The sequence below is a fragment of the Macaca thibetana genome, chromosome 7 (assembly GCF_024542745.1).
Source record: "Macaca thibetana thibetana isolate TM-01 chromosome 7, ASM2454274v1, whole genome shotgun sequence".
Taxonomy (NCBI): domain Eukaryota; kingdom Metazoa; phylum Chordata; class Mammalia; order Primates; family Cercopithecidae; genus Macaca; species Macaca thibetana.
The window spans coordinates 68,627,173-68,651,332 of NC_065584.1; the positions used below are offsets into that span (position 1 = coordinate 68,627,173).

General features: G+C 41.1%; 1 protein-coding gene across 3 annotated transcripts; it reads left to right on the top strand.

Annotated features, from left to right (window-relative positions):
• Positions 1 to 2,545: 2,545 nt before the first annotated feature.
• Positions 2,546 to 22,316, top strand: TRAPPC6B (trafficking protein particle complex subunit 6B). Of its 3 annotated transcripts, none has more exons than XM_050798974.1 (6): positions 2,546 to 2,937; positions 13,315 to 13,382; positions 14,441 to 14,558; positions 18,316 to 18,399; positions 20,767 to 20,860; positions 22,227 to 22,316. In XM_050798974.1, exons 1-6 carry the CDS (start codon positions 2,857 to 2,859, stop codon positions 22,256 to 22,258), a joined length of 477 nt encoding a protein of 158 aa, XP_050654931.1. In that variant the 5' UTR covers positions 2,546 to 2,856; the 3' UTR covers positions 22,259 to 22,316. The 3 variants fall into 3 exon arrangements, with proteins under 3 accessions (XP_050654931.1, XP_050654933.1, XP_050654932.1); XM_050798975.1 differs by lacking the exon at positions 2,546 to 2,937 and adding an exon at positions 2,948 to 3,068; XM_050798976.1 differs by lacking the exon at positions 18,316 to 18,399.
• Positions 22,317 to 24,160: the final 1,844 nt, after the last annotated feature.

Here is a 24,160-nt window from a genome sequence, read left to right on the forward strand (position 1 = left end):
CAAAATTAGCTGGGCGTGGTGGTGCATGCCTGTAATCCCAGCTACTTGGGAGGCTGAGGCAGGAGAATCACTTAAACCCGGGAGGTGGGGGTTGCAGTGAGCTGAGATGGTGCCATTGCACTCCAGCCTGGGCAATAAGAGCAAAACTGTCTCTGTGACACACACACGCACACACACACACTCTCTCTCTCCCTCTCTCCTTGCTTCCATAGGATCTATTCCTAGGAGCCTTGGCAATTTAACTTTATGAAGAAGGATCAGTAGGATGTTGTGTTCAATAGTTAGTGGGTCCTTATTAAATATCAGTTTCCTTTCTATCCAAAAACATACTTTAAAAGCCTCACGTTATTGTGGTTGGAGAAGTCAACCTTGACAAATTGGCCAATTACTTACTTTTTGACTTGTGTGGTGAACTTGGACACCTTTTTCTTGGTGGTAGTGATGAGGGCAAGAATGTAATCTACACATAAAGGACCTGATTTCACATAAGGGAAAATTTAGTGCTGGAAAAATTAAGATTACTGTTGCAAAATACTCCTCAAAATTAGACAATTTAGTGTTTTCAAAGGCTTACGTGGAAGTTTTATACTGGATTTATGTGATGAATGGAATAAACTGATTCAAATATTAGAAGGGACGTGTTTTTAAAAAAACCTACCACAATTAAAATTTTGGAACATGGCCGGGCGCGGTGGCTCAAGCCTGTAATCCCAGCACTTTGGGAGGCCGAGACGGGCGGATCACGAGGTCAGGAGATCGAGACCATCCTGGGTAACACAGTGAAACCCCGTCTCTACTAAAAATACAAAAACTTAGCCGGGTGAGGTGGCAGGCGCCTGTAGTCCCAGCTACTCGGGAGGCTGAGGCAGGAGAATGGCGTGAACCCGGGAGGCGGAGCTTGCAGTGAGCTGAGATCCGGCCACTGCACTCCAGCCTGGGTGACAGAGCGAGACTCCGTCTCAAAAAAAAAAAAAAAAAAAAAAAAAAAAAAAAAAAAAAAAAAAAAAAAATTTTGGAACATGATCTTAAATTCCTGTGAAAGGGCATGAAGAGTTTGTGTGTGTGTGTGTGTGTGTGTGTGTGTGTGTGTGTGTGCTTTGTTTTTTGAGATGAAGTCTTGCTGTGTCGCCCAGGCTGGAGTGTAGTGGCACAGTCTCTGCTTACTGCAACCTGCGCCTCCCGGGTTCAAGTGATTCTCCCGCCTCAGCCTCCCGAGTAGCTGGGATTACAGGCACCTGCCCCCAAGCCCGGCTAATTTTTGTATTTTTAGTAGAGACGGGATTTCACCATGTTGGCCAGGCTGCTCTCAAACTCATGACCTCGTGATCCTCCCCAGGCCTCCGCCTCCCAAAGTGCTGGAATGTACAGGCATGAGCCACGGCGCCCGGCTCAGGCATGAAAAGTTGAGAAGTTATTGTTAACAATTTGAGAAAACCCAAAATGTTAATTTGGGGGAAAACAACTGGGATAATTGGGGAAAAAAATTTGTTTTGTGAATTACCAAGGAAAGAACTAATCACAGGCTAAGCAACATGCTTAATGTTGAATTTGCTAAATTTAAGATGTACATACTATGATGTAGCATGTATATTTATTTGCATATGCAGTGAGACAATTCCTACAGCTGTCTCACACTGCTGTAAATGATTAGGAACTCCATCCTGCAGTGACATCGCTTTTCTGAATTCTGTAGCACTTTTCACCTAATCCTCTGATTAGTCTGTATTTTCCGGTTCAAGTGTATCTTGTTTTTCGCTTGCTCCACTTCCCTTGTCCGTTGCACCCCACTAACAGGAAAATTCCTGGTGGTCAAAATGGCTCTAATTCTTTTTGTATACCCGGGCTTAATTCAATAGGAATTGGGATAACTTCTCAATATTTAAAAAATTTGAACTCTGAAAATTTATGATATTTTAAACTCTTTTTACAACTTTTCATATTTGAAGAACATATGGCGAGAAGTGAATGCTTTTGATGAAGCCAATAGAAATTCTTGTGAATTTTTTTAACTTCTATTGCTAATTAACACGAAGGTGGCCGCGGGAGCTCTTTTTTTTTTTTTTTTTTTTTTTTTTTTTTTGAGGCAGAGTTTCACTTTTGTTGCCCAGGCTGGGGGACAGTGGCGCGATATCAGCTCACCGCAACGTCCGCCTGCCGGGTTCAAGCGATTTTCCTGCCTCAGACTCATGCCAGGCGCATGCCTGTAGCTGGGATTACAGGCATGCACCACCAGGCCCGGCTAATTTTGTTTTTTTAGTAGAGACGGGGTTTTCAGGCTGGTCTGAACTTCCCACTTCAGGTGATCCACCAACCTCGGCCTCCCAAAGTGCTGGGATTACAGGCGTGAGCCACCGTGCCAGGGCCAGGCGGAAGCTCTCTAAGTCTTATCTTGGTCGGCCCCGGACATCGTGGTGGGAGGGGAACCTTCCTCATTTCCGGGCGCTGGCCTCTTTGGGCTTGGGAGAGAGGAACTCAGTGATCATAGAGCTGGCCAAATGCCGGGGTAGAGGGGACCGGAAGTTGGTTTTTTTTTTTTTTTTTTTTTTTTTTTTTTTTTGCCCCCGCCCAGCGGCCAGATCGCATCTTAGCTGGTTCGCTTGGGTTAGAGCTCGTGTCAAACTTTCGTTCGGCCCCTAGCACTTGGTAGCCCCGGAGTGTGGGCTGTCTCCAGTACCAGACTCACTTCAGTACCAGCCTTTGGGAAGCTGTGTGAATACCTCGGTCTCTTAGCCACAGGGACAGAATGGCGGCCTGACGGAGTCGCGGCGCCGGCCAGGTCGCTCAAGGCGCTAGCCGGAATCCCCAGACCAGCTCAAGCGGGAGCCAAAACTCGGAGCTTGGAAGAATTAGCAGGAAATGGCGGATGAGGCGTTGTTTTTGCTTCTCCATAACGAGATGGTGTCTGGAGTGTACAAGTCCGCGGAGCAGGGGGAGGTGGTGAGTGCTGCCACACGTCCTTGCGGTCCTTTTGCGGTGACACACCTTGTTTGCCCTCAGTGCTTTCCTTCAACCCCTGTCCCATGCCACCCGATGCCTCCCGAGGTGTACAGAAAATGGTCCACCTCCAGGTATCCTAAACCCTGGAACCTGTCAGTTGTCTCCTTTGAACCGTCATCTTTCATCGTTTTCTCTTTCGTATCTTCCATTTGATTCCTTTTTGTCTACTTCCGTACGTTTGTCTTACACCCCACAGATTTTGGTACTTTTAGTGTTGTCCCTGCCATTGTTTACGGGAGGGTTAACTGCAGAGCTGATTTTGACACCCCTACTTAGTTTTGCTGGCACCTCCAGCACTTCAGCCTTGCACTGGACAGACCTGTCCTTCCTTCCTCATTCCTAATGCTCAGTGCAACTCCACACAATTTGAGAACTGAAGCCTAATGAAGGTTGAGTTTGCAGGGGAAAGTTTGCAGGCGTTAGGATAATTAGGGAACACAAATTAATTATTTCAGAAAGTATTTATTTAGTGCCCGTTATGTCAGAGCTAGTTCTAGGTGCCAGGGATGTAGTAGTGAATGGAACAATGGCCCCATCCTTGTAGAGTTGTAGAGATTACTTTTTTTTTTTTTAATCTAACTTAATCCGAAATGTGATAGTATGTAGCGGTTACTTCTAATATGTGGGAATCCTTATTCAGTCATTGTGGGCCTGTCGCTGCTGACACTGCTAGATAAATAAAATAAAACTTCTGCCTCACAGTCTTTAGGGAATAGTGATTTAAGGAGTAGTTAACACTTGAGTATTGGCTGGTAGAATCATGGAGTTGTAACGGATTTTAGAAATAGTCCAAAGTCGTGCTCAAGTCAGGAGCCCTTTCTTTAATGCTATTGATAAAAAATGGGTGGAGAGTGGGGATAGGAAATGTATCCTAGGCAAAGATAAAGACGTAGAGGTACCAAAGAGTGGTGGATTTAAAGACACTTAAGCATTTCTTTGTGACTAGACTGAATAGAGGGAGAGTAAGAAGAATTGAGAGGTGAAGTTAGAAAGCTCTGTGTAATTAAAGAATTCGGATCTTTTCAAGGGAATATTTTTGAGGAAGGGAATGATGTGGATCATTTGCATTTTAGAAAAGTAATCCAGTGTTTGGGCTAGATAGGGAAGATCCTTGTAGGGGGAAAATCCTTTATTACGGGAGTCACTGCAGGAGATGATGATGATCTGAATTAAGGCAGGGATAGTGAGAAAAGCAGGTAACAGATTTGAGAGGTAGAAAGTGGAATTCTGTAGGTCTTGTTTAAGGATGGGAGTGGGAGTTGAAAATTATTGTCAGGTTTTAGCTTGAGCAGCTGGTTTGGATGGTGGTGCTATTAATCAGAAAAGGGATTAAAGGAGAATAAAAAAATAAGGAGGTAAGATAATGAGTTATTTCGGGGCAGCTTGAACTTTTGAGGTACCTGTATGACATCCAGAAAAAGATACTGCCAGTTTACCCACAAGAAGGATAGGCAGGATACATTTGGAACGTTATTGGAAATGAAGCAAATTCTATTCTTATTCAAATGACACATCTATAATAGAGATTTTTTTCAAGTTACAAACTTCTGACTTTATTATTGACATCAGTGTTTACTGTTTGTGCAAAGCTAGCCTTCCTTTTCCCTCTAGAACAGTTAACACACCCCTTTTACTTTTTTGTTATAACCCCCCGGTCCCCCCAACCACTTGTGTATTCAGTTCTCTTCATTCTCCCCTCCCTTCTTACCTTTCCTCTTCTCTCTTTTTTTTTTTTTTTTTTTTTTTTGAGATAGAGTTTTGCTTTTGTCTCCCAGGCTGGAGTGCAGTGGTGTGATCTCAGCTCACTGCAACCTCCGCCTCCTGGGTTCCAGTGATTCCCCTGCTTCAGCCTCCTGAATATCTGGAATTACAGGTGCCGGCCACCATGCCTGACTAATTTTTTTGTATTTTCAGTAGAGTTTCACCATGTTGACCAGGCTGTTCTTGAACTTCTGACCTCAGGTAATCTGCCCGCCTTGGCCTCCCAAAGTGCTGGGATTACAGGAGTAAGCCACTGCACCTGGCCCTCTTCTGACTCTTGTCTAGAATAATATTTTTTCTTCTTTTTAAAATGCCTTTCTTTTTTTTTCCCCCAGTGGGTTAATCCTTATTAAAATGAACAGAGCTGTTCTACTCAGGCCTGATAATTTTAAGAGATGGACTAATCATATAAGAGAAAGGAAGTTCATAGTTTTGAATCATTTAAGCTAAAAATAACTTTCTTTTTCTACTGCAATGTATTTATGGTGGGGGGAAAATTGAAAGTACATAATAAGCAAAAATTATATAAATAATAGTTATGTGGTAGTCTTCATAATCAGAACCCATACTGAAATACAGGTATATGAGGATTCATATTAGTGTCCCTACTTTGAGTGTGCTTGAAATTTTTCATCATAAAAAATGTAAAAGATACATAATCCTGTCATCCAGAAGTGATTTTTAGAGATTTTTCCAGACATAAAAAGATCTGTAAAAACCATGCTGTTTATGTCTGAAAAGACCTATAAAATCCATTTCTCGCTAACAGGATTATGTGTCTTTCTTTTTTAATTATCAAAAGTTTTTTTAAGTGAAATAAAGTTTTACAGATTTTCAGTATAGCAAAATAAACTTCCGTAAGATTTGAGGTGAGATAAAAGAAAGAAACAGTGTTCTAACCCTCCAAATCAATGTTTATCAAACTATTCTTAAAGAGGAATTCTCTTAAAGTGGACTAATTGGGCATTTCTCAATTTATGGTGAAAGGATTTTAAAAGGTTAGTGGATAAAATGTTCTCAAGTTGATTTTTTCTTAAAAATTTGGTGCCTACTCAAAAGTGCATGAACAAGTAGCAAAATCAAAAAATATGTAGTAGGGCTTAATTCAAAAGCTCATGTGATCATAGGATTTGAGAGTGTGTATATAAGCATGTTGTAACTGCCCAATGGGTTCTTCTTCGCCGCTGCCCAGATAGAGCTGATCTATCAAGACAGGAGAATTGCAATAAGGAGTTTATGTAGAGCTGGCTAAATCGGAGAGCAGAGTTTTATTATTGCTCAAATCAGCCTCCCCAAACATACAGAGTTTAGGGTTTATCAAGGACAGTTTGACAGGCTGGGGACTAGGGAATGGGTGCTGCTGGTTGGTTGGGGATGCCATTACAGAGGTGGGGGCCAGAGGACCAGTTGGAGTCATCCGAAATGCAAAAGTCTGAAAAGACATCTCAAAAGGCCTTTTTTAGGTTCTACAATAGTGATAATTATTTACAGGAGTAATTGGGGAAGTTACAAATCTGTGACTTCCAGAATAATGTCTGGTTATCATTTAACTACCTACATTTTAGCGGAATTCAGGCCCCTCTCATAATCCTAACCTTATAGTCTTTCTTTAGTTTTGCAAAGGTGATTTAGTTTCGGGAAGGGCTATTATCCTTCTTGCTTTAAGGTTACACTATAAACTAAATTTCTCCCAAAGTTATCTTGGGCTGCATCCAGGAATGACCAAGGGCAGTTTGGAGGTTAAAGGCAAGATGGAGTTGATTAGGTGAGATCTCTTTTACTTACAGTTACAATCTTTGCAAAGGTGGTTTCAATAGTTCCTGGTAATACATATGTTCCTAGGTGATTCTACAGAGCGAATTATTCCACAAAGAGCATCATGATTTACAGACACTTATTCTAGCTGAACTTTTTTTTTTTTTTTAAAGAGACAAAGTATCTGGGTGAGTGTGGTGGCTCACACCTGTAATCCCAGCACTTTGGGAGGCTGAGGTGGGAGAATTACTTGAGCCCAGGAGTTGGAAACCAAAGTGGGCAATGTAGTGAAACAATGTCTCTATTTTTTTAAAAAGAGAGGCCGGGCGAGGTGGCTCATGCCTGTAATACTAGCAATACTAGCACTTTGGGAGGCCAAGGCAGGCAGATCACGAGGTTAGGAGTTCGAGGCCAGCCTGGCCAACATGGTGAAACTCCATCTCTACTAAAAATACAAAAAATACCTGGGCGTGGTGGTGTGCGCCTGTAGGGCCAGCTACTCGGGAGGCTGAGGCAGAAGAATCGCTTAAACCCAGGAGGCGGAGGTTGCGTTGAGCTGAGATTGTGCCACTGCACTCCAACCTGGGCGACAGAGCAAGACTGTGTCTAAAAAAAAAAAAAAAAAAAAAAAAAATGGGGAGAGACAAGGTCTTTCTCTGTCATGCAGGCTGGAATGCAGTGTTGGGACTTTGGCTCACTGCAGCCGTGACCTCCTGGGCTTAAGTGATCCTCCCACATCAGCCTCCCAAATAGCTAGGGCTATGGGCATGGTACCGTGTCCAGCTAATTAAAACAAAATTTTTTATAGAAACAGAGTCTTGCTATGTTGCTCATGCTGGTCTCAGACTCCTAGTCTCAAGTGACCCTCCTGCCTACAGTGCTGGGATTATAGGCATGAGCACCGCGCCTGGCGTCATCCTAAGCATGTTCGAGAAGAAGTGTGGAGAATAGCAGAAAAACCGAAGATAGTGATACGTATAGTAATAGATGTATGTACAGAGTTTTATGACAGCATAGGGCCTAAGGAAGTTTCAGGGAAGGCATCTGGGAGAATGTAATACTTGAGCAGAATTTAAAGAATGTGAAGTCTATGGAATAGCACATACAAAGGCATGGAGACAGAAGAGAATATGGCACTCTGGAGTTGCTGCAGAAATTTCAGAGTGGTAGAAGGGAAAGATGTTTGTGAATATATGGATGTTAATGAATTTTGGTTAACTAGCCAGGGGTCTTTAAGGAAAGCATATACCATGATGCCATGCTAAGGAGTTTGGACTTTATTTTTTGTTTGTTTGTTGGTTTGTTTTGAGACCGGATCTGCCTCTGTTGCCTGGTCTAGAGTTCAGTGCTTGGATCTTGGCTCACTGCAACCTCTGCCTCCTGCAATCAAGCCATCCTCCTACCTCAGCCTCCCAAGTAGCTGGGACTATAGGTGCATGCCACCATGCTCACCTAATTTTTGTATTTTTTGTAAAGATGAGGTTTCACATGTAGCCCAGGCTGCCCTCAAACTCCTAAGCTCAAGCAATCCGCTTGCCTTGGCCTCCCAATGTACTGGGATTTGCAGGCATGAGCCACTACGTCAGGCCTGGACTTTATTTTGAAGAAAGGGGAGCAGGTGCTGAAATTCCAGTAGAGAATAACATGTTTTTTTTTTTTTTTAATACGGAGTTTTGCTATTATTGCCCAGGCTGGAGTGCAATGGAGTGATCTCGGCTCACTACAACCTCCGCCTCCTGGGTTCAAGCAGTTCTCCTGCCTTAGCCTCCCGAGTAGCTGGGATTACAGACATGTGCCACCATGCCTGGCTAATTTTTGTATTTTTAGTAGAGATGGAGTTTTTCCATGTTGGTCAGGCTGGTCTTGAACTCACGACCTCAGGTGATCCGCCCGCCTCGGCCTCCCAAAATGCTAGGATTACAGGCGTGAGCCACCATGCCCAGCTGGGAATAACGTGATTTTTTTTTTCCAGAAATCTACTTTGGTAGAAATTATACTGCCAGAAATATAGAAGATGACACAAAGTAGGAAAAAATGAGACAAGACCAGTTGGAAGGCTCTAGCTAAAAACCAGGAGAGAAATGATAAGGCCTTACTGAAGAAGTAAGGGTAGAGAGAGAAGGTGAATTTTGAAAAGCTTGAAAAAGGTAGGCTCCACTGGACTACAGTGTATGTAGGGGTTGGGACCTCAGGGGTGAAGAAAATGGAAGTTTTCTGGTTAGAGTAACTAGGTGAATGGTCATGCCATTAATGAATTTAGGGAATTTTGGAGGCAGAGCAGGCAGAAGACATTAATAAAATGAATATCATGTTGAATATGCATACTTCAAAGGTCCTTTGGGACCACTAGATGTCTATGCCCAATAAAGTCTTCTAGAAATACAGTTTTAGTAGTCACAGCACCATAAACAGAGTGCATGGTTCCTTAGAAGAAAGTTTAGTGAATAATAAGGCCTATGGTTTCCTTAGTGGGAGACAAACAGGCTTCAAAATATACAAAAATCCCTGCCTTTTTGGAGCTTTATTTTAGCAGAGAGGGGAGCAAGGGGCACATGGGCAATATAAAATAGTAAAATGTATAGTATATTAAATGGTGAAAGAAATTCTGTGGAGACAAATTAAGCAAGGAAGTGGGACTGAGCGTCAAATCAATTTTTAGAAGGCTCGTTAAAGCTGATTAGTGGCTCCATACCCAGAATTTCGGATTAAGTAAGTTGGGAGTGGGACTAGAGAATTTGCATTTTTAGCAAGTTCCCATGTGATGCTGATGTTGCTGGTCTTTTTTTTTTTTTTGAGATGGAGTCTCGCCCTGTCACCCAGACTGGAGTGCAGTGGCACGATCTTGGCTCACTACAATCTCTGCCTCCTGGGTTCAAGCGATTCTCCTGCCTCAGCCTCCTGACTAGCTGGGACTACAGGAATGTGCCACCATGCCTGGTTAATTTTTTGTATTTTTAGTAGAGATGAGGTTTCACTGTGTTAGCCAGGATGGTCTCGATCTCCTGACTTCGTCATCCGCCCACCTCAGCCTTCCAAATGTTCGGATTACAGGTGTGAGCCACTGCACCCGGCCAACACGTTTTTAAGATCACTAGGATAGCGAGTTGCCAAAGGGGTATGATGTTGCACTTTTAAAGAAGATGGTTAAAATGAGCCTAAGATGGTGACATGAGAGTAGACTCAAAGGAAGTGAGGGAGTTGGTTGTGTGAATATCTGGAGGAAGAGGTGATGCAAAAGCCCCTGGAATGTACCTGGCATGTTTAAGGGACAGCACAGAGTGAGTCTGCAGAAGGTTGAGGCCAGAGAGGTATGGGGTCTGGATTGTAGAGGACAGTCCATCAGTCATCCATAGGATTTGGATGTGTTCAGCATAGAGGTAGTATTTAAAGCCTTAAGACTGAATGAGATTGTCGAAGGAAGAGCAAAGCAATCTCATGATTTAAGGCAAAGTGTGGTAATCAGCTAAGACACTGAGAACTGGGAAGCCTGGATGATTCTGAGACATTTTGAAGCAAGGAACAATAGAACTTAATGAACGCAAAAAGGATTTGACTCAGGGAAGAACATCAGGTGATACCAGGTTTTATAACCTAGGAGAGAAGAATGATTGAAATGGGGATAAGAGGGAGACGAGGAGTAATTAGAAAGAGGATTTGATTTCTGAAAATCAATGATAAGCAGTAGTTCCAAGTTACCTTGTGAAAATGATGTGGCTCACATCTGTATTCCCACTGCTTTGGGAGGCCAAGCTAGGAGGATATCTTGAGGTCAGGACTTTGAGACCAGCCTGGGTAATATAGTGAGACCTCATCTCTTAAAAAGAAAAAAAAAAAAAAAAAATAGCCAGGCATGATGATGTGCCTGTAATCCTAGCTACATGGGAGACTGAGGTGGGAGGATTGCTTGAGCCCAGGAATTTAAAGCTTCAATGAACCATGATCTCGCCACTGCACTGCAGCCTGGGTGTCAGAGCAAGACCTGTAAAATAAATAAGTAAATAGCAGTTTGGTCCTTTGTTGGAGGAACATCTATTCTTTGCTTGGACACTGTGGTTTTTCCTTGGGCAGCAGAAGCAGTGTGGCGATTGAAGAAGTGACCTAAAACTTTGACGTTAGGTAAAAGCAAATGGCCCAAACCACATCAACTGCTTTTAATTCCACTGGTGGGAACCCCTCCTCCTAACAGCAGGTTATTAACGCTGCCAGATAAAAAGTGTCCCCTCTACCAGTCCGGTGAAGAAACCTCATCGCTATCAGCCTGGGACTGCGGTACTTCCAGAGATTCTCATTATCAGAAATTGACCTAACTTCTCATCTAGAAGCTGCCTTTCCAGAGGTTGGTGAGAGAGATCACCCAGGATTTCAAAACCAACTTGAGGTTTCAGAGCACAGTCACTGGGGCGCTGCAGGAGGCTAGTGAAGTATACCTGGTGGGTTGATTTGAAGATGCTAATTTGTGTGCCGTCTACAGTAAGAGAGGTGGCTCTCATACCCAAAGACATCCAGTTGACTCGCCAGATATGGAGAGAGCGAGCTTAAATGAAGGCAGATTTTAAGGCATTTTATATAAATTGTGTAAAATATTTTGGTTTAATTTGTGACTTTTTGGTGAGAAATTATAATATGTTGCATTTGTGCTTAAGTCATTCTGTCTCAGGCCAGGCACAGTGGCTCATGCCTGTAATCCCAGCACTTTGGGAGGCCGAGGCGGGCGGATCATGAGGTCAGGAGGTCGAGACCATCCTGGCTAACATGGTGAAACCCTGTCTTTACTAAAAATGCAAAAAATTAGCTGGGCGTGGCGGCGGGCGCCTGTAGTCCCAGCTACTTGGGAGGCTGAGGCAGGAGAATGGCGTGAACCCGGGAGGCGGAGCTTGCAGTGAGCCGAGATCGCACCAGTGCACTCCAGCCTGGGCGACTGAGTGAGACTCCGTCTCAGAAAAAAAACAACAAAAAAAAGGTCATTCTGTCTCTTGGGATGAATGTGAAAAGTGACTATTCATAGACCTCAGTGATATAAGCACTGTTGCTCAGGAGTGACAAATTGCTGATATGCAGAAGGGATGGGTGGTATTTCTTGGTTTTCATGATGCATGTTTCTGTATGTTAATGACTTGTTAGGTACCTATTAAGGAACTAGAGTTGATAAATGTATATAGGTTCCTTTCACAATATAACTGGTTATGTCTTGATCCAGGTGTTTAACATTTGGGGCTAAGTCTGACCATACATTACTGTGATAGAATGTGGGCCTTTTCAAGAGTGAAGATACACGCCTTAACCACAGTATAACTTACAGTTTCCTTAAACAAACAAACAAAAACCTAGCATGGAATACGTTATGTACATTTATGATAGCTATTTTAAATATTGTAGTGTCAACATTTAAAAATTGTTTTACATTCACAAATGGTGGGGAGTCTTGTCATTAAGATATGTATAACTTAGAATCCACTTGGTTTTCTCCTAACTGGACTGCATTTGTTTTCATAGTAGTAAAATGCTGTGTATTACACCTTGTGTAAGTCCTCATTCTACTACATGTTAACTAACTCTCTAGCTGATAATGCAAATGCTAACTGTGGGATTTTATTTATAAGGACTCTAGAATAAATACCAGTTATTCGTACCAACATCTGCTGTTACTAATATTCTGAAGTAGTTAGTGCAACTTTTCATTGTGTTGTGGTTGGTCTCATAAGGTTGGAGTTTTCTCCTAAGAAGAAACAATAGTGAAATTCTTTTCTTTCTCTTCTCTTTTTTTTTTTTTTTTTTTTTCTGAGACAGGGTCCCTTGCTCAACCTGTTGCCCAGGCTGGAGTGCAATGACATGATCATGGCTCACTGCAGCCTCAACTTCTTGGACTCAAGCAATCCTCCTGTGTCAGCCTCCAAAATGGCACATGCTACCATGCCCAACTATTTTTATTTTTAGTAGAGATGTGGTCTTGCTATGTTGCCCAGGCTGATCTTGAGCCACTGAGCTCAAGTGATCCTCCTGCCTTGGCCTCCCGAAGTGCTGGGATTACAGGCATGAGCCACCGAACCTTGAGGGATTTGTTTGTATTAAAAAACTTGGTGTCAGGGAGGAGCACAAAGCTTCAACCCATTGAACCTCTGCCAGTTAAGATGGTGTTGGGTTAGGTTACATCTGGTTACTATCCTGGGAAAATCACTTCTATAGAGATGGCTTTCCAAGTGGTTTTAAAATGTGTCTTTCTATCTGGGTGCGGTGGCTTCATGCCTGTAATCCCCGCATTAGGAGGCCGAGGCAGGTGGATCACTTGAGGTCAGGAGTTTGAGACCAGCATGGCCAACATTTTGTATTTTTGTATTTTCTCTACTAAAAATACAAAAATTAGCCAGACATGGTGGTGGGTGCTTATAATTCCAGCTACTTGGGAACCTGAGGCAGGAGAATCACTTGAACCCTGTAGGTGGAGGTTACAGTGAACCGAGATGACCCCACTGTACTGCAGCCTGGGCGACAGAGTGAGACTCCATCTCAAAATAAAATAAATTTTAAAAATGTATCCTTCTGTTGAAGTTTTTAGGTTAATTATGTATATGTTAACTAAATTATGAATTAATTTGTTTATCAAAAAAATAGTAAAAAGTAAAGTTAGTAAAATTAAAGTAAAATAAATAAAATCAACCATATAACTCACTTTTTCTTAAAATGTCTCAGGGAAAAAATTATAAATGTTTACATTAATATTTTTAACCAATATTGTAAAACAATTTCTGAACACTAACATCCTAGCATTCTAAAAGTATTTAAAACTATTCTTTTTTAAAACAGGAAAACGGACGATGTATTACTAAGCTGGAAAACATGGGGTTTCGAGTGGGACAAGGATTGATAGAAAGGTGAGCAGGTTGGATTTGAAAATTTTCTTGCAGGTAGGTTATAAACAAAGATAATCTATTTCAAAAGATTGCATAAAACTTGGAATATTTTAATTTTAATTCCTGAATGTTATTTCTTCTCTTTACTTCAAAAATTAAAATTTATTTTTAGATCCAATGCCATTTTAACTCGTTTATTCAAATTTTATTTTAATGATTAAAGAAAATATATGTGTTATGTATTTTAGACTTTCTTCCTGAAGGTATTGAAACAGCTATCTAAAATCTTACTGCATTTTTAACTTAAGATCTACTGGGTTCTTTAACCTGCATTGAATTTTTATGTACATAGGATTGAAATAACTATAGTCTATGTTTATGTGTGTAATTATCTTTGAACTTATAGATCAATTTTTTTTTAGTATTTCTTTCTCACTACCTGAATAGTTAAACTCTGAGTATATTTTATATAACAATGTCATGATAATGCTCAGCTCTTTGTTCTTTTGTGGTTTTTTTGATGTGCTAGAATGCATTGCACCTGAAATTTTGGCTATAATGTTTAGACTAATTTGAGGCCTCATAATTTATATAACGTAATGTGAATCCATTGAGATAGGATCACGTTGCGTGGTGCTTATGACTTTATGAGTGTTAATAAATGTTCAGCCAGGTGTGGTGACTCATGCCTGTAATCCCAGCACTTTGGGAGGCCAAGAATTGCTTGAGCTCAGGAGTTTGAGACCAGCCAGGGCAACAAAGTAGGACCCCGTCTCTACAAAAATATACAGATTAGCTGGGCATGGTGACATGTGCCTGTGGTCTCAGCTTCGAGGGAGGCTGAGGTGGGAGGATGGCTTGAGTCTGGGAGGGAGATAGACATTACAATGAGCCGAGATCATGCTGCTGCACTCTAACCTGGGCAACAGAGCCAGACCCTGTCTCAAAAAATAATTAAAATTAAAAATAACCCAGTAAATGTTCAGTGCTGTTCTGGCATTTGGAAATTAGTTAATAATTAGTCCCTCTTGCTTTTTTTGGAGGATAAATACTGTATTACTTCCAGTTGATCTTTTTAGGTTTACAAAAGATACTGCAAGGTTCAAGGATGAGTTAGATATCATGAAGTTCATTTGTAAAGATTTTTGGACTACGGTATTCAAGAAACAAATCGACAATCTAAGGACAAATCATCAGGTAATTAAATTAATTAAGGTCTATATTTTAAAGTCCTTTAACTTAATATAAATATCGTATTTTAGTGACTTATTTAAAACCTAAAATAATTTCTGGTTAACTTTGAAGTATTTTTATGTTATTAATAAGTTATTAGTTTTTTTCTTCCAGTAGTGTGAACTGAATAAAGACAAAGGGACAGTTATCAGTAATGATAGCTGTTCCTTTCACCCAATTATATGCTATGTTAAGTTTTTTAAAGTAGCAAAAGTCAGGATGATAATAGCTTTTAGTATTTGGTTCCTTAGTTACTGTTCATTAGTGGTAATAATATGCAGAACCACAAATATATCACCTTTATGTCTTTAGAGTCATTTCTTTTTTTTTGAAGAATTTGTATTATTTTAATTATTTTTATATACAGAAAACTCAACAGTGTATATTTAACCCAGTTTGGTGGCAGGTTCTTTAGCCTTTGCCTTTTCCTGCTTGGCAATTCAAGCCACAGACTTGGGACCCAAGACATTGCCTCTCTAGTGACAGCTGATCTCATCGTGTCTGTCGTTGTAGTTGGTCCTGATAGCTTCCACCCGCTGAACCTAAGCTCCATTGTCCTCCGAGTTAATCTGTGTAAAGGCGACAGTGGTGCAGGTCTTCTTGTGGACTAGACGTACCAGTCTTGCCTTCCCCTTGATAATGCAGGAAGGGACCCCCATTGTACAACACAAAGCAGGCAGGAAGACAGCCACCTTGATGGGATCCACATAGTGTACAGTCACCACCAGCTGAGCCTTCTTGTTCTCCTTCAAGGTGGTGATGGTGTTAAACTCCCGCTTGGAGGACAAGTGGTCTCTTAGTGGGGACATCCCCTTTGCCTGCAGCTTTCTTTTCAGCCCAGGCCAATAGCCTCTGCTTATTTTCTTGCTTTATCTTTGTACTTGTGGGGCAGCTTAAACAGATAAGTAGCTGTTTGGCGGTGTAGGGCCTGGGTGAACTGGTTAATTGTAGGAGGCGTTTTCGACTGCTTACAAGAGGATGACTTTGTGCCGCTGCAACCTGGTATAGCGGGGCCATTTCACAAAGCGAGTGAGGTCCGTTTTGGGTGGATGTCCTGTCCAATGCCAGAATTCTTAGGCCTTTTCTCATACAGGGGATTCACCACTTTTTCTTTTCTTTTTTTTTGAGACGAAGTGTTGCGCTGTTGCCCAGGCTAGAGTGCAATGGCACGATCTCGGCTCACCGCAACCTCTGTCTCCTGGGTTCAAGCCATTCTGCCTCAGGCTCCTAAGTAACTGGGACTATAGGCATGTGCCACCACTCCAGCTAATTTTTGTATTTCTAGTAGAAATGGGATTTCACCATGCTGGCCAGGCTGGTCTCGAACTCCTGACCTCAAGTGATCCACCTGCCTCAGCCCCCCAATACTGGGAGTACAGACGTGAGCCACCACGCCTGACCAGGATTCACCACTTTCTTGGCCTCCTGTTTCCTCATGACAGCAAGGGCCGGAGCCACCTCTTTCCCGTTGGCCTTTCCTTTGGGCATCTTGGGTGGCAGGAAGAGATTCTTTACAGTCATTTCTAAAGTCTAATTTGTGAGCATATTTTACTCTTAAGTAACTCCTGGATTATTACTGCTGTCGTATTTTCTACTCTTAAAAGATTTTCTTACAAAATTAATAGATTACATAGAAGACAATGTATTTATTAAAATTTTAAAAGGGAGACAGAGTCTCGCTATGTTGCCCAGACTGGTCTTGAGCTCCTGGACTCAAGTAATTCTTTGGCCTCAGCCTCTTGCATAGCTGGGATTATAGGCGTGCACCACCACTCCCAGCTTCATTAGATTTTATTTTATGAACTCAAGGAAATACTTAGAGTAGATTTGGAATTTTGATTAAGTAAAAAATTAAAGAAATGTATCTGGTACTCTCAATAGGATTATTTATTTATTTATTTATTTATTTATTTATTTATTTATTTTTAATTAGAGACAACGTCTCACTATGTTGTCCAGACTGGTCTCAAACTCCTGTGCTCAATGGATCCTCCCACCTTGGCCTCCCAGAGTGCTGGGATTACACGTGTGAGCCACTGTGCCTGGCCTAGAATTCATTTTGTACCAACTTTAGCTTGGAATTATGGGAAATGCTAATAGGAAGAAATGACTCTTGAATTTGTACTTTCTAGACATGATTTAGATAAGGCTGGGTGCGGTGGCTCACCCCTGTAACCCCAGCACTTTGGGAGGCTGAGGTGGGCAGATCACCTGAGGTGAGGAGTTTGAGACCAGCCTGGCCAACGTGGTGAAACCCTGTCTCTACTGAAAATACAAAAATTAGCCAGGGATGGTGGCACACGCTTATTGTCCCAGCCACTCGGGAGGCTGAGGAAGGAGAATTGCTTGAACCCGGGAGGCAGAGGTAGCAGTGAGCCTAGGTCATGCCTCTCCACTCCAGCCTGGGCAACAGAGCAAGACTCTGTCTCAAATAAATAAGTAAATAAATAAATGAATAAATAAATCCGGGTGCGGTGGCTCACGCCTGTAATTCCAGCACTTTGGGAGGTTGAGGCAGGCAGATCACCTGAGGTTGGGAGTTCAAGACCAGCCCTGCCAACATGGAGAAACCCCGTCTCTACTAAAAATACAAAATTAGTTGGGTGTCGTGGCACATGCCTGTAATCCCAGCTACTTGGGAGGCTGAAGCAGGAGAATCGCTTGAACCCAGGAGGTGGAGGTTGCAGTGAGCTGAGATCGAGCCATTGCACTCCAGCCTGGGCAACAAGAGCGTAACTCTGTCTCAAAAAATTAAATAAATAAAAATAAAAATTAGGTCAAGCGTGGTGACTCATACCTGTGATTTCAGCACTTTGGGAGGCTGAGGCAGGAGGATTACTTGAGCCCTGGAGTTCAAGACCAGTCTAGGCAACATAGGGAGACCCCCTTTCTACAAAAAATTAATAAAACTAGCCAGGTGTGGTGGTGTGTGCCTGTGGTCCCAGCTACTCGGGAGACTGAGGCAAGAGAATTGCTCAAACACCCAGGTTTTGTTTAAGGGTGCAGTGAGCTGTGATTGTACCACCACACTCCAGCCTAGGCAATAAAGTGAGAGCTCATGTCTAAATAAATAAATATACAAACAAACCAATAGCTTATTTCATATGGACATATATTAATGATTCCATCATACTAGACTCTGAGTTTTTAAGGATAGGGACTATGTCTCATATAGTCTTTGTATCTTTAGTGTATAAAACCGTTCAGTAGATATTAGTGTTGTGAAAATACTGAACTTGCAACTCTTCAGCTTGAACATTGCAAAACTCCTTCATTTAAACAAAATTTGACCAGGCCGGGCACGTGGTCTCATGCCTGCAATCCCAGCACTTTGGGAGGTCAAGGTGGGCAGATTGCTTAAGCCCAGGAGTTTTGAGACCAGCCTAGGCAACATGGCGAAACCCTATCTCTACAGAAAAATATAAAAATTAGCAGGGCTTGGTGGTACACGCCTGTAGTCCCAGCTACTTGGGAGCCTGCAGTGGGAGGATCGACTGAGTCTGGGAGTTGGAGGCTGCAGTGAGGCATAATTATGCCACTGCATTCTACCCTGGGTGACAGAGGAGACCCTGTCTCCCAAGAACAGAAAAAGAAAATTTGGCCAATGGGAAGGAGACTTTTAATAACTTTAAAAAACTCTTACATTGTTTCATAAGAATAAAATAATTTTAAGGATTGCTAGCTACATTGACTTTGGATATTTTTTCTATTTTTGGAACAGGGCATCTATGTACTTCAGGACAACAAATTTCGCCTGCTCACTCAGATGTCTGCAGGGAAACAGTATTTAGAACATGCATCTAAGGTATTTAGTGGAATAATTAATTAATAATAATTGGGGTTTCTGTTAATAGTAGGACTACAGGGAAAAGTACAATGCTAATCATAACAGACTATTGAATTAAAAGTATGTTTTAAGGTGTTGTTTTTTTGTTTAAAGAGTTTTCTGTGAAATGAGAGACATGTTACAATAACACCAAACTGTAGCTAAATAGTCATAGAGTGACCAATTAAAGAAACACTGGCCGGGCGCGATGGCTCACACCTGTAATCCCAGCACTTTGGGAGGCCAAGGCAGGTGGATTACCTGAGGTCAGGAGTTCAAGACCAGCTTGGCCCACATGGTGAAACCCCGTCTCCACCAACACTATGAAAATTAGCTGAGCATTGTGGCGAGCGCCTGCAATGCCAGGTACTCGGGAGGCTGAGGCAGGAGAATCACTTGAACCTGGGAGGCAGAAGTTGCAGTGAGCCGAGATCATGCCATCATTGCTCTCCAGTCTGGGGTACAAGAGCGAAACTCCATCTCAGAAAAAGAAACACTATAAATGACCGTGACATGTAGATGTGTGGTAGATCACTTCTTTTTTTTTTTTTTTAAGATAAGGTCTTGCTCTGTCATCCAGGCTGGAGTATAGTGGTGCAATCATGACCTATCTTGACCTTAACCCCCCTGGGCTTAAATGATCCTCCCACTTCAGTCACCCAAGGAGGTAGGATTGCAGGTATGGGCCACCATGCCTGGCTAATTTTTAACAAAATTTCAGTAGAGATGGGATCCCACTATGTTGTCCAGGCTCGTCTTGAATTCCTGGGCTCAAGTGATCACCTCACCTCGGCTTCCCAGTGTGTTGGGATTACAGGTGTGAGCCACCGCATCTGGCCTGATTGCCTATTTTCTATATTTTTGGGGTATCCAGGCTCTAACTACATTTTTATGGTTAATGTGTGTATTTTCTGCTTTTTTTTTTTTTTTTGGATGAAGCCCTCCCGCCCAGGCTGGACTGCAGTGGTGCCATCTCAGCTCACTGCAACCTCCGCCTTCTGGGTTCAAGTGATTCTCCTGCCTCAGCCTCCTGAGTAGCTGGGATTACAGGTGTGCGCCACCATGCCTGGCTAATTTTTTGTATCTTTAGTAGAGTCGGGGTTTCACCATATTGGCCAAGCTAGTCTCGAACTCCTGACCTCATGATCCGCCTGCCTCAGCCTCCCAAAGTGCTATGATTGCAGGCGTGATTACAAAAGCCTCCCAAAGTGCTGGGATTGCGGGCCATGCCTGGCGTATTTTCTCTTTTTTACTAACATCTAACTTAATGTTTCTGGTTCTCACTTAACTTTTTGGGATCTTGGTTTCTTCAGCTGTGAAAAGAGTAAGTTGGACCAATTCAGTGATTTCTAACTATTTTGAGTTATGGACATCTTTGAGAATTGGAACACCTTTCCCCATAAATACACACATATGCATGGTTTTTATTTTCATAGGGGTCACAAATCCCAGATTAAGAACTCTTGGGATAAACAATCTCTAAGACCTCTTCCAGCTTAAAATTTCATGACTCAGATCTAGTTACTTATTAGTACCCATTTATGTATATTATTTGTAAGATAATATTTTATATTATTTATATTTATTTAAATATATATATTGTATTTATTTAAATATATATATTTATATTATTCATAGATAATGTAGTATGTTGAACATCATGCAGTATAGATGTGGGTAATCAAAAATTCCTTGAATTGCTAGTTTTTCAATCCAGTTCTTGTCATGACTTTTGGTGTTGTAGCTCAGCCCTATTCCCTTTCTTTGTTTCTATATGACAGGATTTCTCAGCATCCAAACTGTTGATACTTTCGACCAGATAATTCTTTGTTGTGGCAAGCTATAAGTCTTGAACAAGTCAAGATTCTTGGTTGTAAATAAAGGAAAGAAATTCTGCTTGTAAGCTAACACAATTGATAAGCTCAAAAAATAGGCAATAACCGGGGGAGTTTTAAGGCAGCCATTAAGATAGCCAAGTCACTCCACAGAATGTATCTACTTATAATGCTGTGGGCAGCATGGACTGTAGACACAAACTACCTTTACTGCCTCCAGAACTAATTCCTATCTGTTTCTGGCTTGTTTTTGTCAGTGACTCTAGATTCACAGTCCTGGACTGGAGTGCTTAATTGGCTGAGCTGAAGTCTTAAGTCCTATGTCCATGCGTTAGTTTCCGGGGAGCTGTGAAATCTATCAATATTTTTCAGTAACTTAAACAATCTTCCAAACTCCTTTTTTAAAACAGGAATGACCTACTGATGATAAGTCATGTAATGTTGTATTTATCAATAGCTTTACTATTTTAGTAAATCCTTACTATTTTTAATGATTTTTTTTTCCTTTTAGTATTTAGCATTTACATGTGGCTTAATCAGAGGTGGCTTATCAAACTTGGGAATAAAAAGTATTGTAACAGCTGAAGTGTCTTCAATGCCTGCTTGTAAGTTGAATTCACTTTTCTTACAGATGTTTTAGTAATTTGTTTTCAGGTCTTTTTTTTTTTTAATTTAACTGAGAGGAAATTTAAAATGCTGAAACTTTCATTTTAGTTTTATCAATGTAACATTTAGTAATATGTAGCATACTATATTCATACTCAGTAATTTTTGAATAATGGACTAAAGAAATCCAAATTTATAAGACAATTTAAGGGATGATTTTTAACTCTTCTAAAGTTATTTAAACTTTAATTTTTTTTTATTTTATTTTATTTTATTTTTTTGAGACGGAGTCTCGCTCTGTCACCCAGGCTGGAGTGCAGTGGCCGGATCTCAGCTCACTGCAAGCCCCGCCTCCCAGGTTCACGCCATTCTCCTGCCTCAGCCTCCCGAGTAGCTGGGACTACAGGCGCCCGCCACCTCGCCCGGCTAGTTTTTTGTATTTCTTAATAGAGACGAGGTTTCACCGTGTTAGCCAGGATGGTCTCGATCTCCTGACCTTGTGATCCGCCCATCTCGGCCTCCCAAAGTGCTGGGATTACAGGCTTGAGCCACCGCGCCCGGCCTTTAAACTTTAATTTTTTTAAAGATATTCTTCTGAATATCTCCTGCACTGTTTTAAGATAGCAGATTTCCCTAGAACATTGAAAATGCTATTTTTAAACAATTGTTTAGGATACACCTATTATATACAGCTAAGTAAAACCAGATACTCTTTTATCACTAAATGTCTCCCTAAAGATCTTTTCATCAGAGCTACCAACCGAGAGGCCTTGAGCTTTATTGTATTTCCTTTACATTTACAATGATCATTAGCAATGAAATACTGTACCCAAATGTAGGATTCATAAAGAGAAACAAAAGTGCTTACTCACAAACCATATAATCATCCCATAAAAATAGAATTGACTGGCTGGGCGTGGTGGCTCATACCTGTAATCTCAGCACTTTAGGAGGCCGAGATGGGCTTATCACAAGGTCAGGAGTTTGAGACCAGCCTGGCCAATAGGGTGAAACCCTGTCTCTACTGAAAATACAAAAATTAGCTGGGCATGGTGGCGGACGCCTGTAGTCCCAGCTACTCAGGAGGCTGAGGCAGGAGAATCACTTGAACCTGGGAGGTGCAGGTTGCAGTGAGCCAAGATTGCGCCACTGCAGTCCATCATGGGCGACAGAGCAAGAATCCATCTCAAAAAGAAAAGAAAAAATAGAATTGACTTTATTGAATATTATGAAGAATGTGAAAAGGTTTTTGACATAGCAGATTTCTTGACTGAAACTATTTCCTATATGGAACAGAAAATTGATGTTTAGACTTGTTTTCTTTGTATCTAAAAATCAAATAATTACTTGTATTTTTTTTTTTAGGCAAATTTCAGGTGATGATACAGAAGCTGTAGAACATACTGAAATGCAAGGCTTCAACAGTGTAAAGAGATAAATTATTCGTGTAAAAGTGTTTCAAGTAGTGATGATTTAATTACATTGTTTGATGTTTGTGCAGGAGTAAGCATGTATTTTTATCAGTTTAACACAGATCAACTCAAAGGAGATAAAGGGACATCCTGCCATGACATACACTTAACCAAAACTATTCAAAATGAAAACCTGATTTCAAATAACCAGACACCAAGATGTAGGACCCTTATTTTAAACCTTTTTTTTTTTTTTTTTTTTTTGAGACGGAGTCTCGCTCTGTCACCCAGGCTGGAGTGCAGTGGCCGGATCTCAGCTCACTGCAAGCTCCGCCTCCCGGGTTCACGCCATTCTCCTGCCTCAGCCTCCCGAGTAGCTGGGACTATAGGCGCTCGCCACCTCGCCCGGCTAGTTTTTTGTATTTTTTAGTAGAGACGGGGTTTCACCGTGTTAGCCAGGATGGTCTCGATCTCCTGACCTCGTGATCCGCCCGTCTCGACCTCCCAAAGTGCTGGGATTACAGGCGTGAGCCACCGCGCCCGGCATTTTAAACCTTTTTATTTGGTTAGAGTGATATGTATTTAGCCATAGATGGAGAAACAAAGCTCAGGGTTTGTTGAATTAGCATGAGAGAAAATTATGTACCAACAGAATTATTTGTGATAAGAATGAACAAGTTTTTATTTTAAAAAGCAAACATACTAAATTTTTTTATTTTACTGCTTATAATTTATTAAGAATTTTTACACCTGTATAAGGATTTCATATATACATTGTATGTGTGTATATATAAATACATATATGACTGCCTAAATTGTTTATAAATTTAATTTTGCTTCAATATGTTTCATTCCTTCAGAGCGCCATTAATATGATCAAAATGAAATAATAGATTAGTTTAAATGTGAATTCAGTGACTCTAGGGCCAAAGAATATTAGGTATGTTTGGAAAGAATTTTTGTATTTATTCCTGTTACAGTTTTGACTTTCAGCTTCTCTCCCCATGCGTGGAAGTCCTGGTAAAGGATCTAACATCTTTATCCCCTTCTTTACTCTTCCAGCTGAGCAGAGAGGTAGATAATTGGATTAGTCATTCTGACATTTTTTGGACCATATCATCTTAGTGGTTTGGGGTCAGTGCTCATCTGATATATCTTTCTTACCACCTCTTCTACTTACTTTCTCTTACTTAAATTATTTGGCATAAGTAGATATCTCCAGCTTTTGTTAGAACCTTGCATGTTTTGATTACTAAAACTATACTTTGTTTCCCATTTATTTATTACCCTTTTGCATGTATTTGTGTGACAGGGAACTATGCAGAAGGGGGTGACTGACACACCAAACAAGATGTTTCAGTGGATACTCTGCCATAGAAATGGCAGATTAAGAAGACTGACTAAACCAAACATTATATTAAAAACATGAAATAAAAACTATAAAAATGTACTTTAGAACATTAAAGAAAACTCAAGTTAGAGGCATACCATTTTCCTTTCATAGAAGGGTACAGTATTACAAAGATATTTGTTTAACTTGATTTATTAAATTCTAGCTATGTGCCCTATAATGATGTTTCAGTCAATGACCGACCACATATATGGTGGTGGTTCCATAAGATTACAATACTGTATTTTTACTGTACCTTCTTTATGTTTAGATATGCAAGTATTTACCATTGTGTTACAGTGTCCTACAGTGTTCACTACAATAATATGCTGTACAGGTTTGTAGCCTAGGAGCAATAGGTCATAGCCTAGGTGTATAGTAGATCATACCATCTAAGTTTGTGTAGTACACTCTGTGATTGTACAGTTTTAAAATCTCCTAATGATGATGCATTTCTCAGAATGTATCCCCTTTGCTAAGCAATGCATGACTACAAT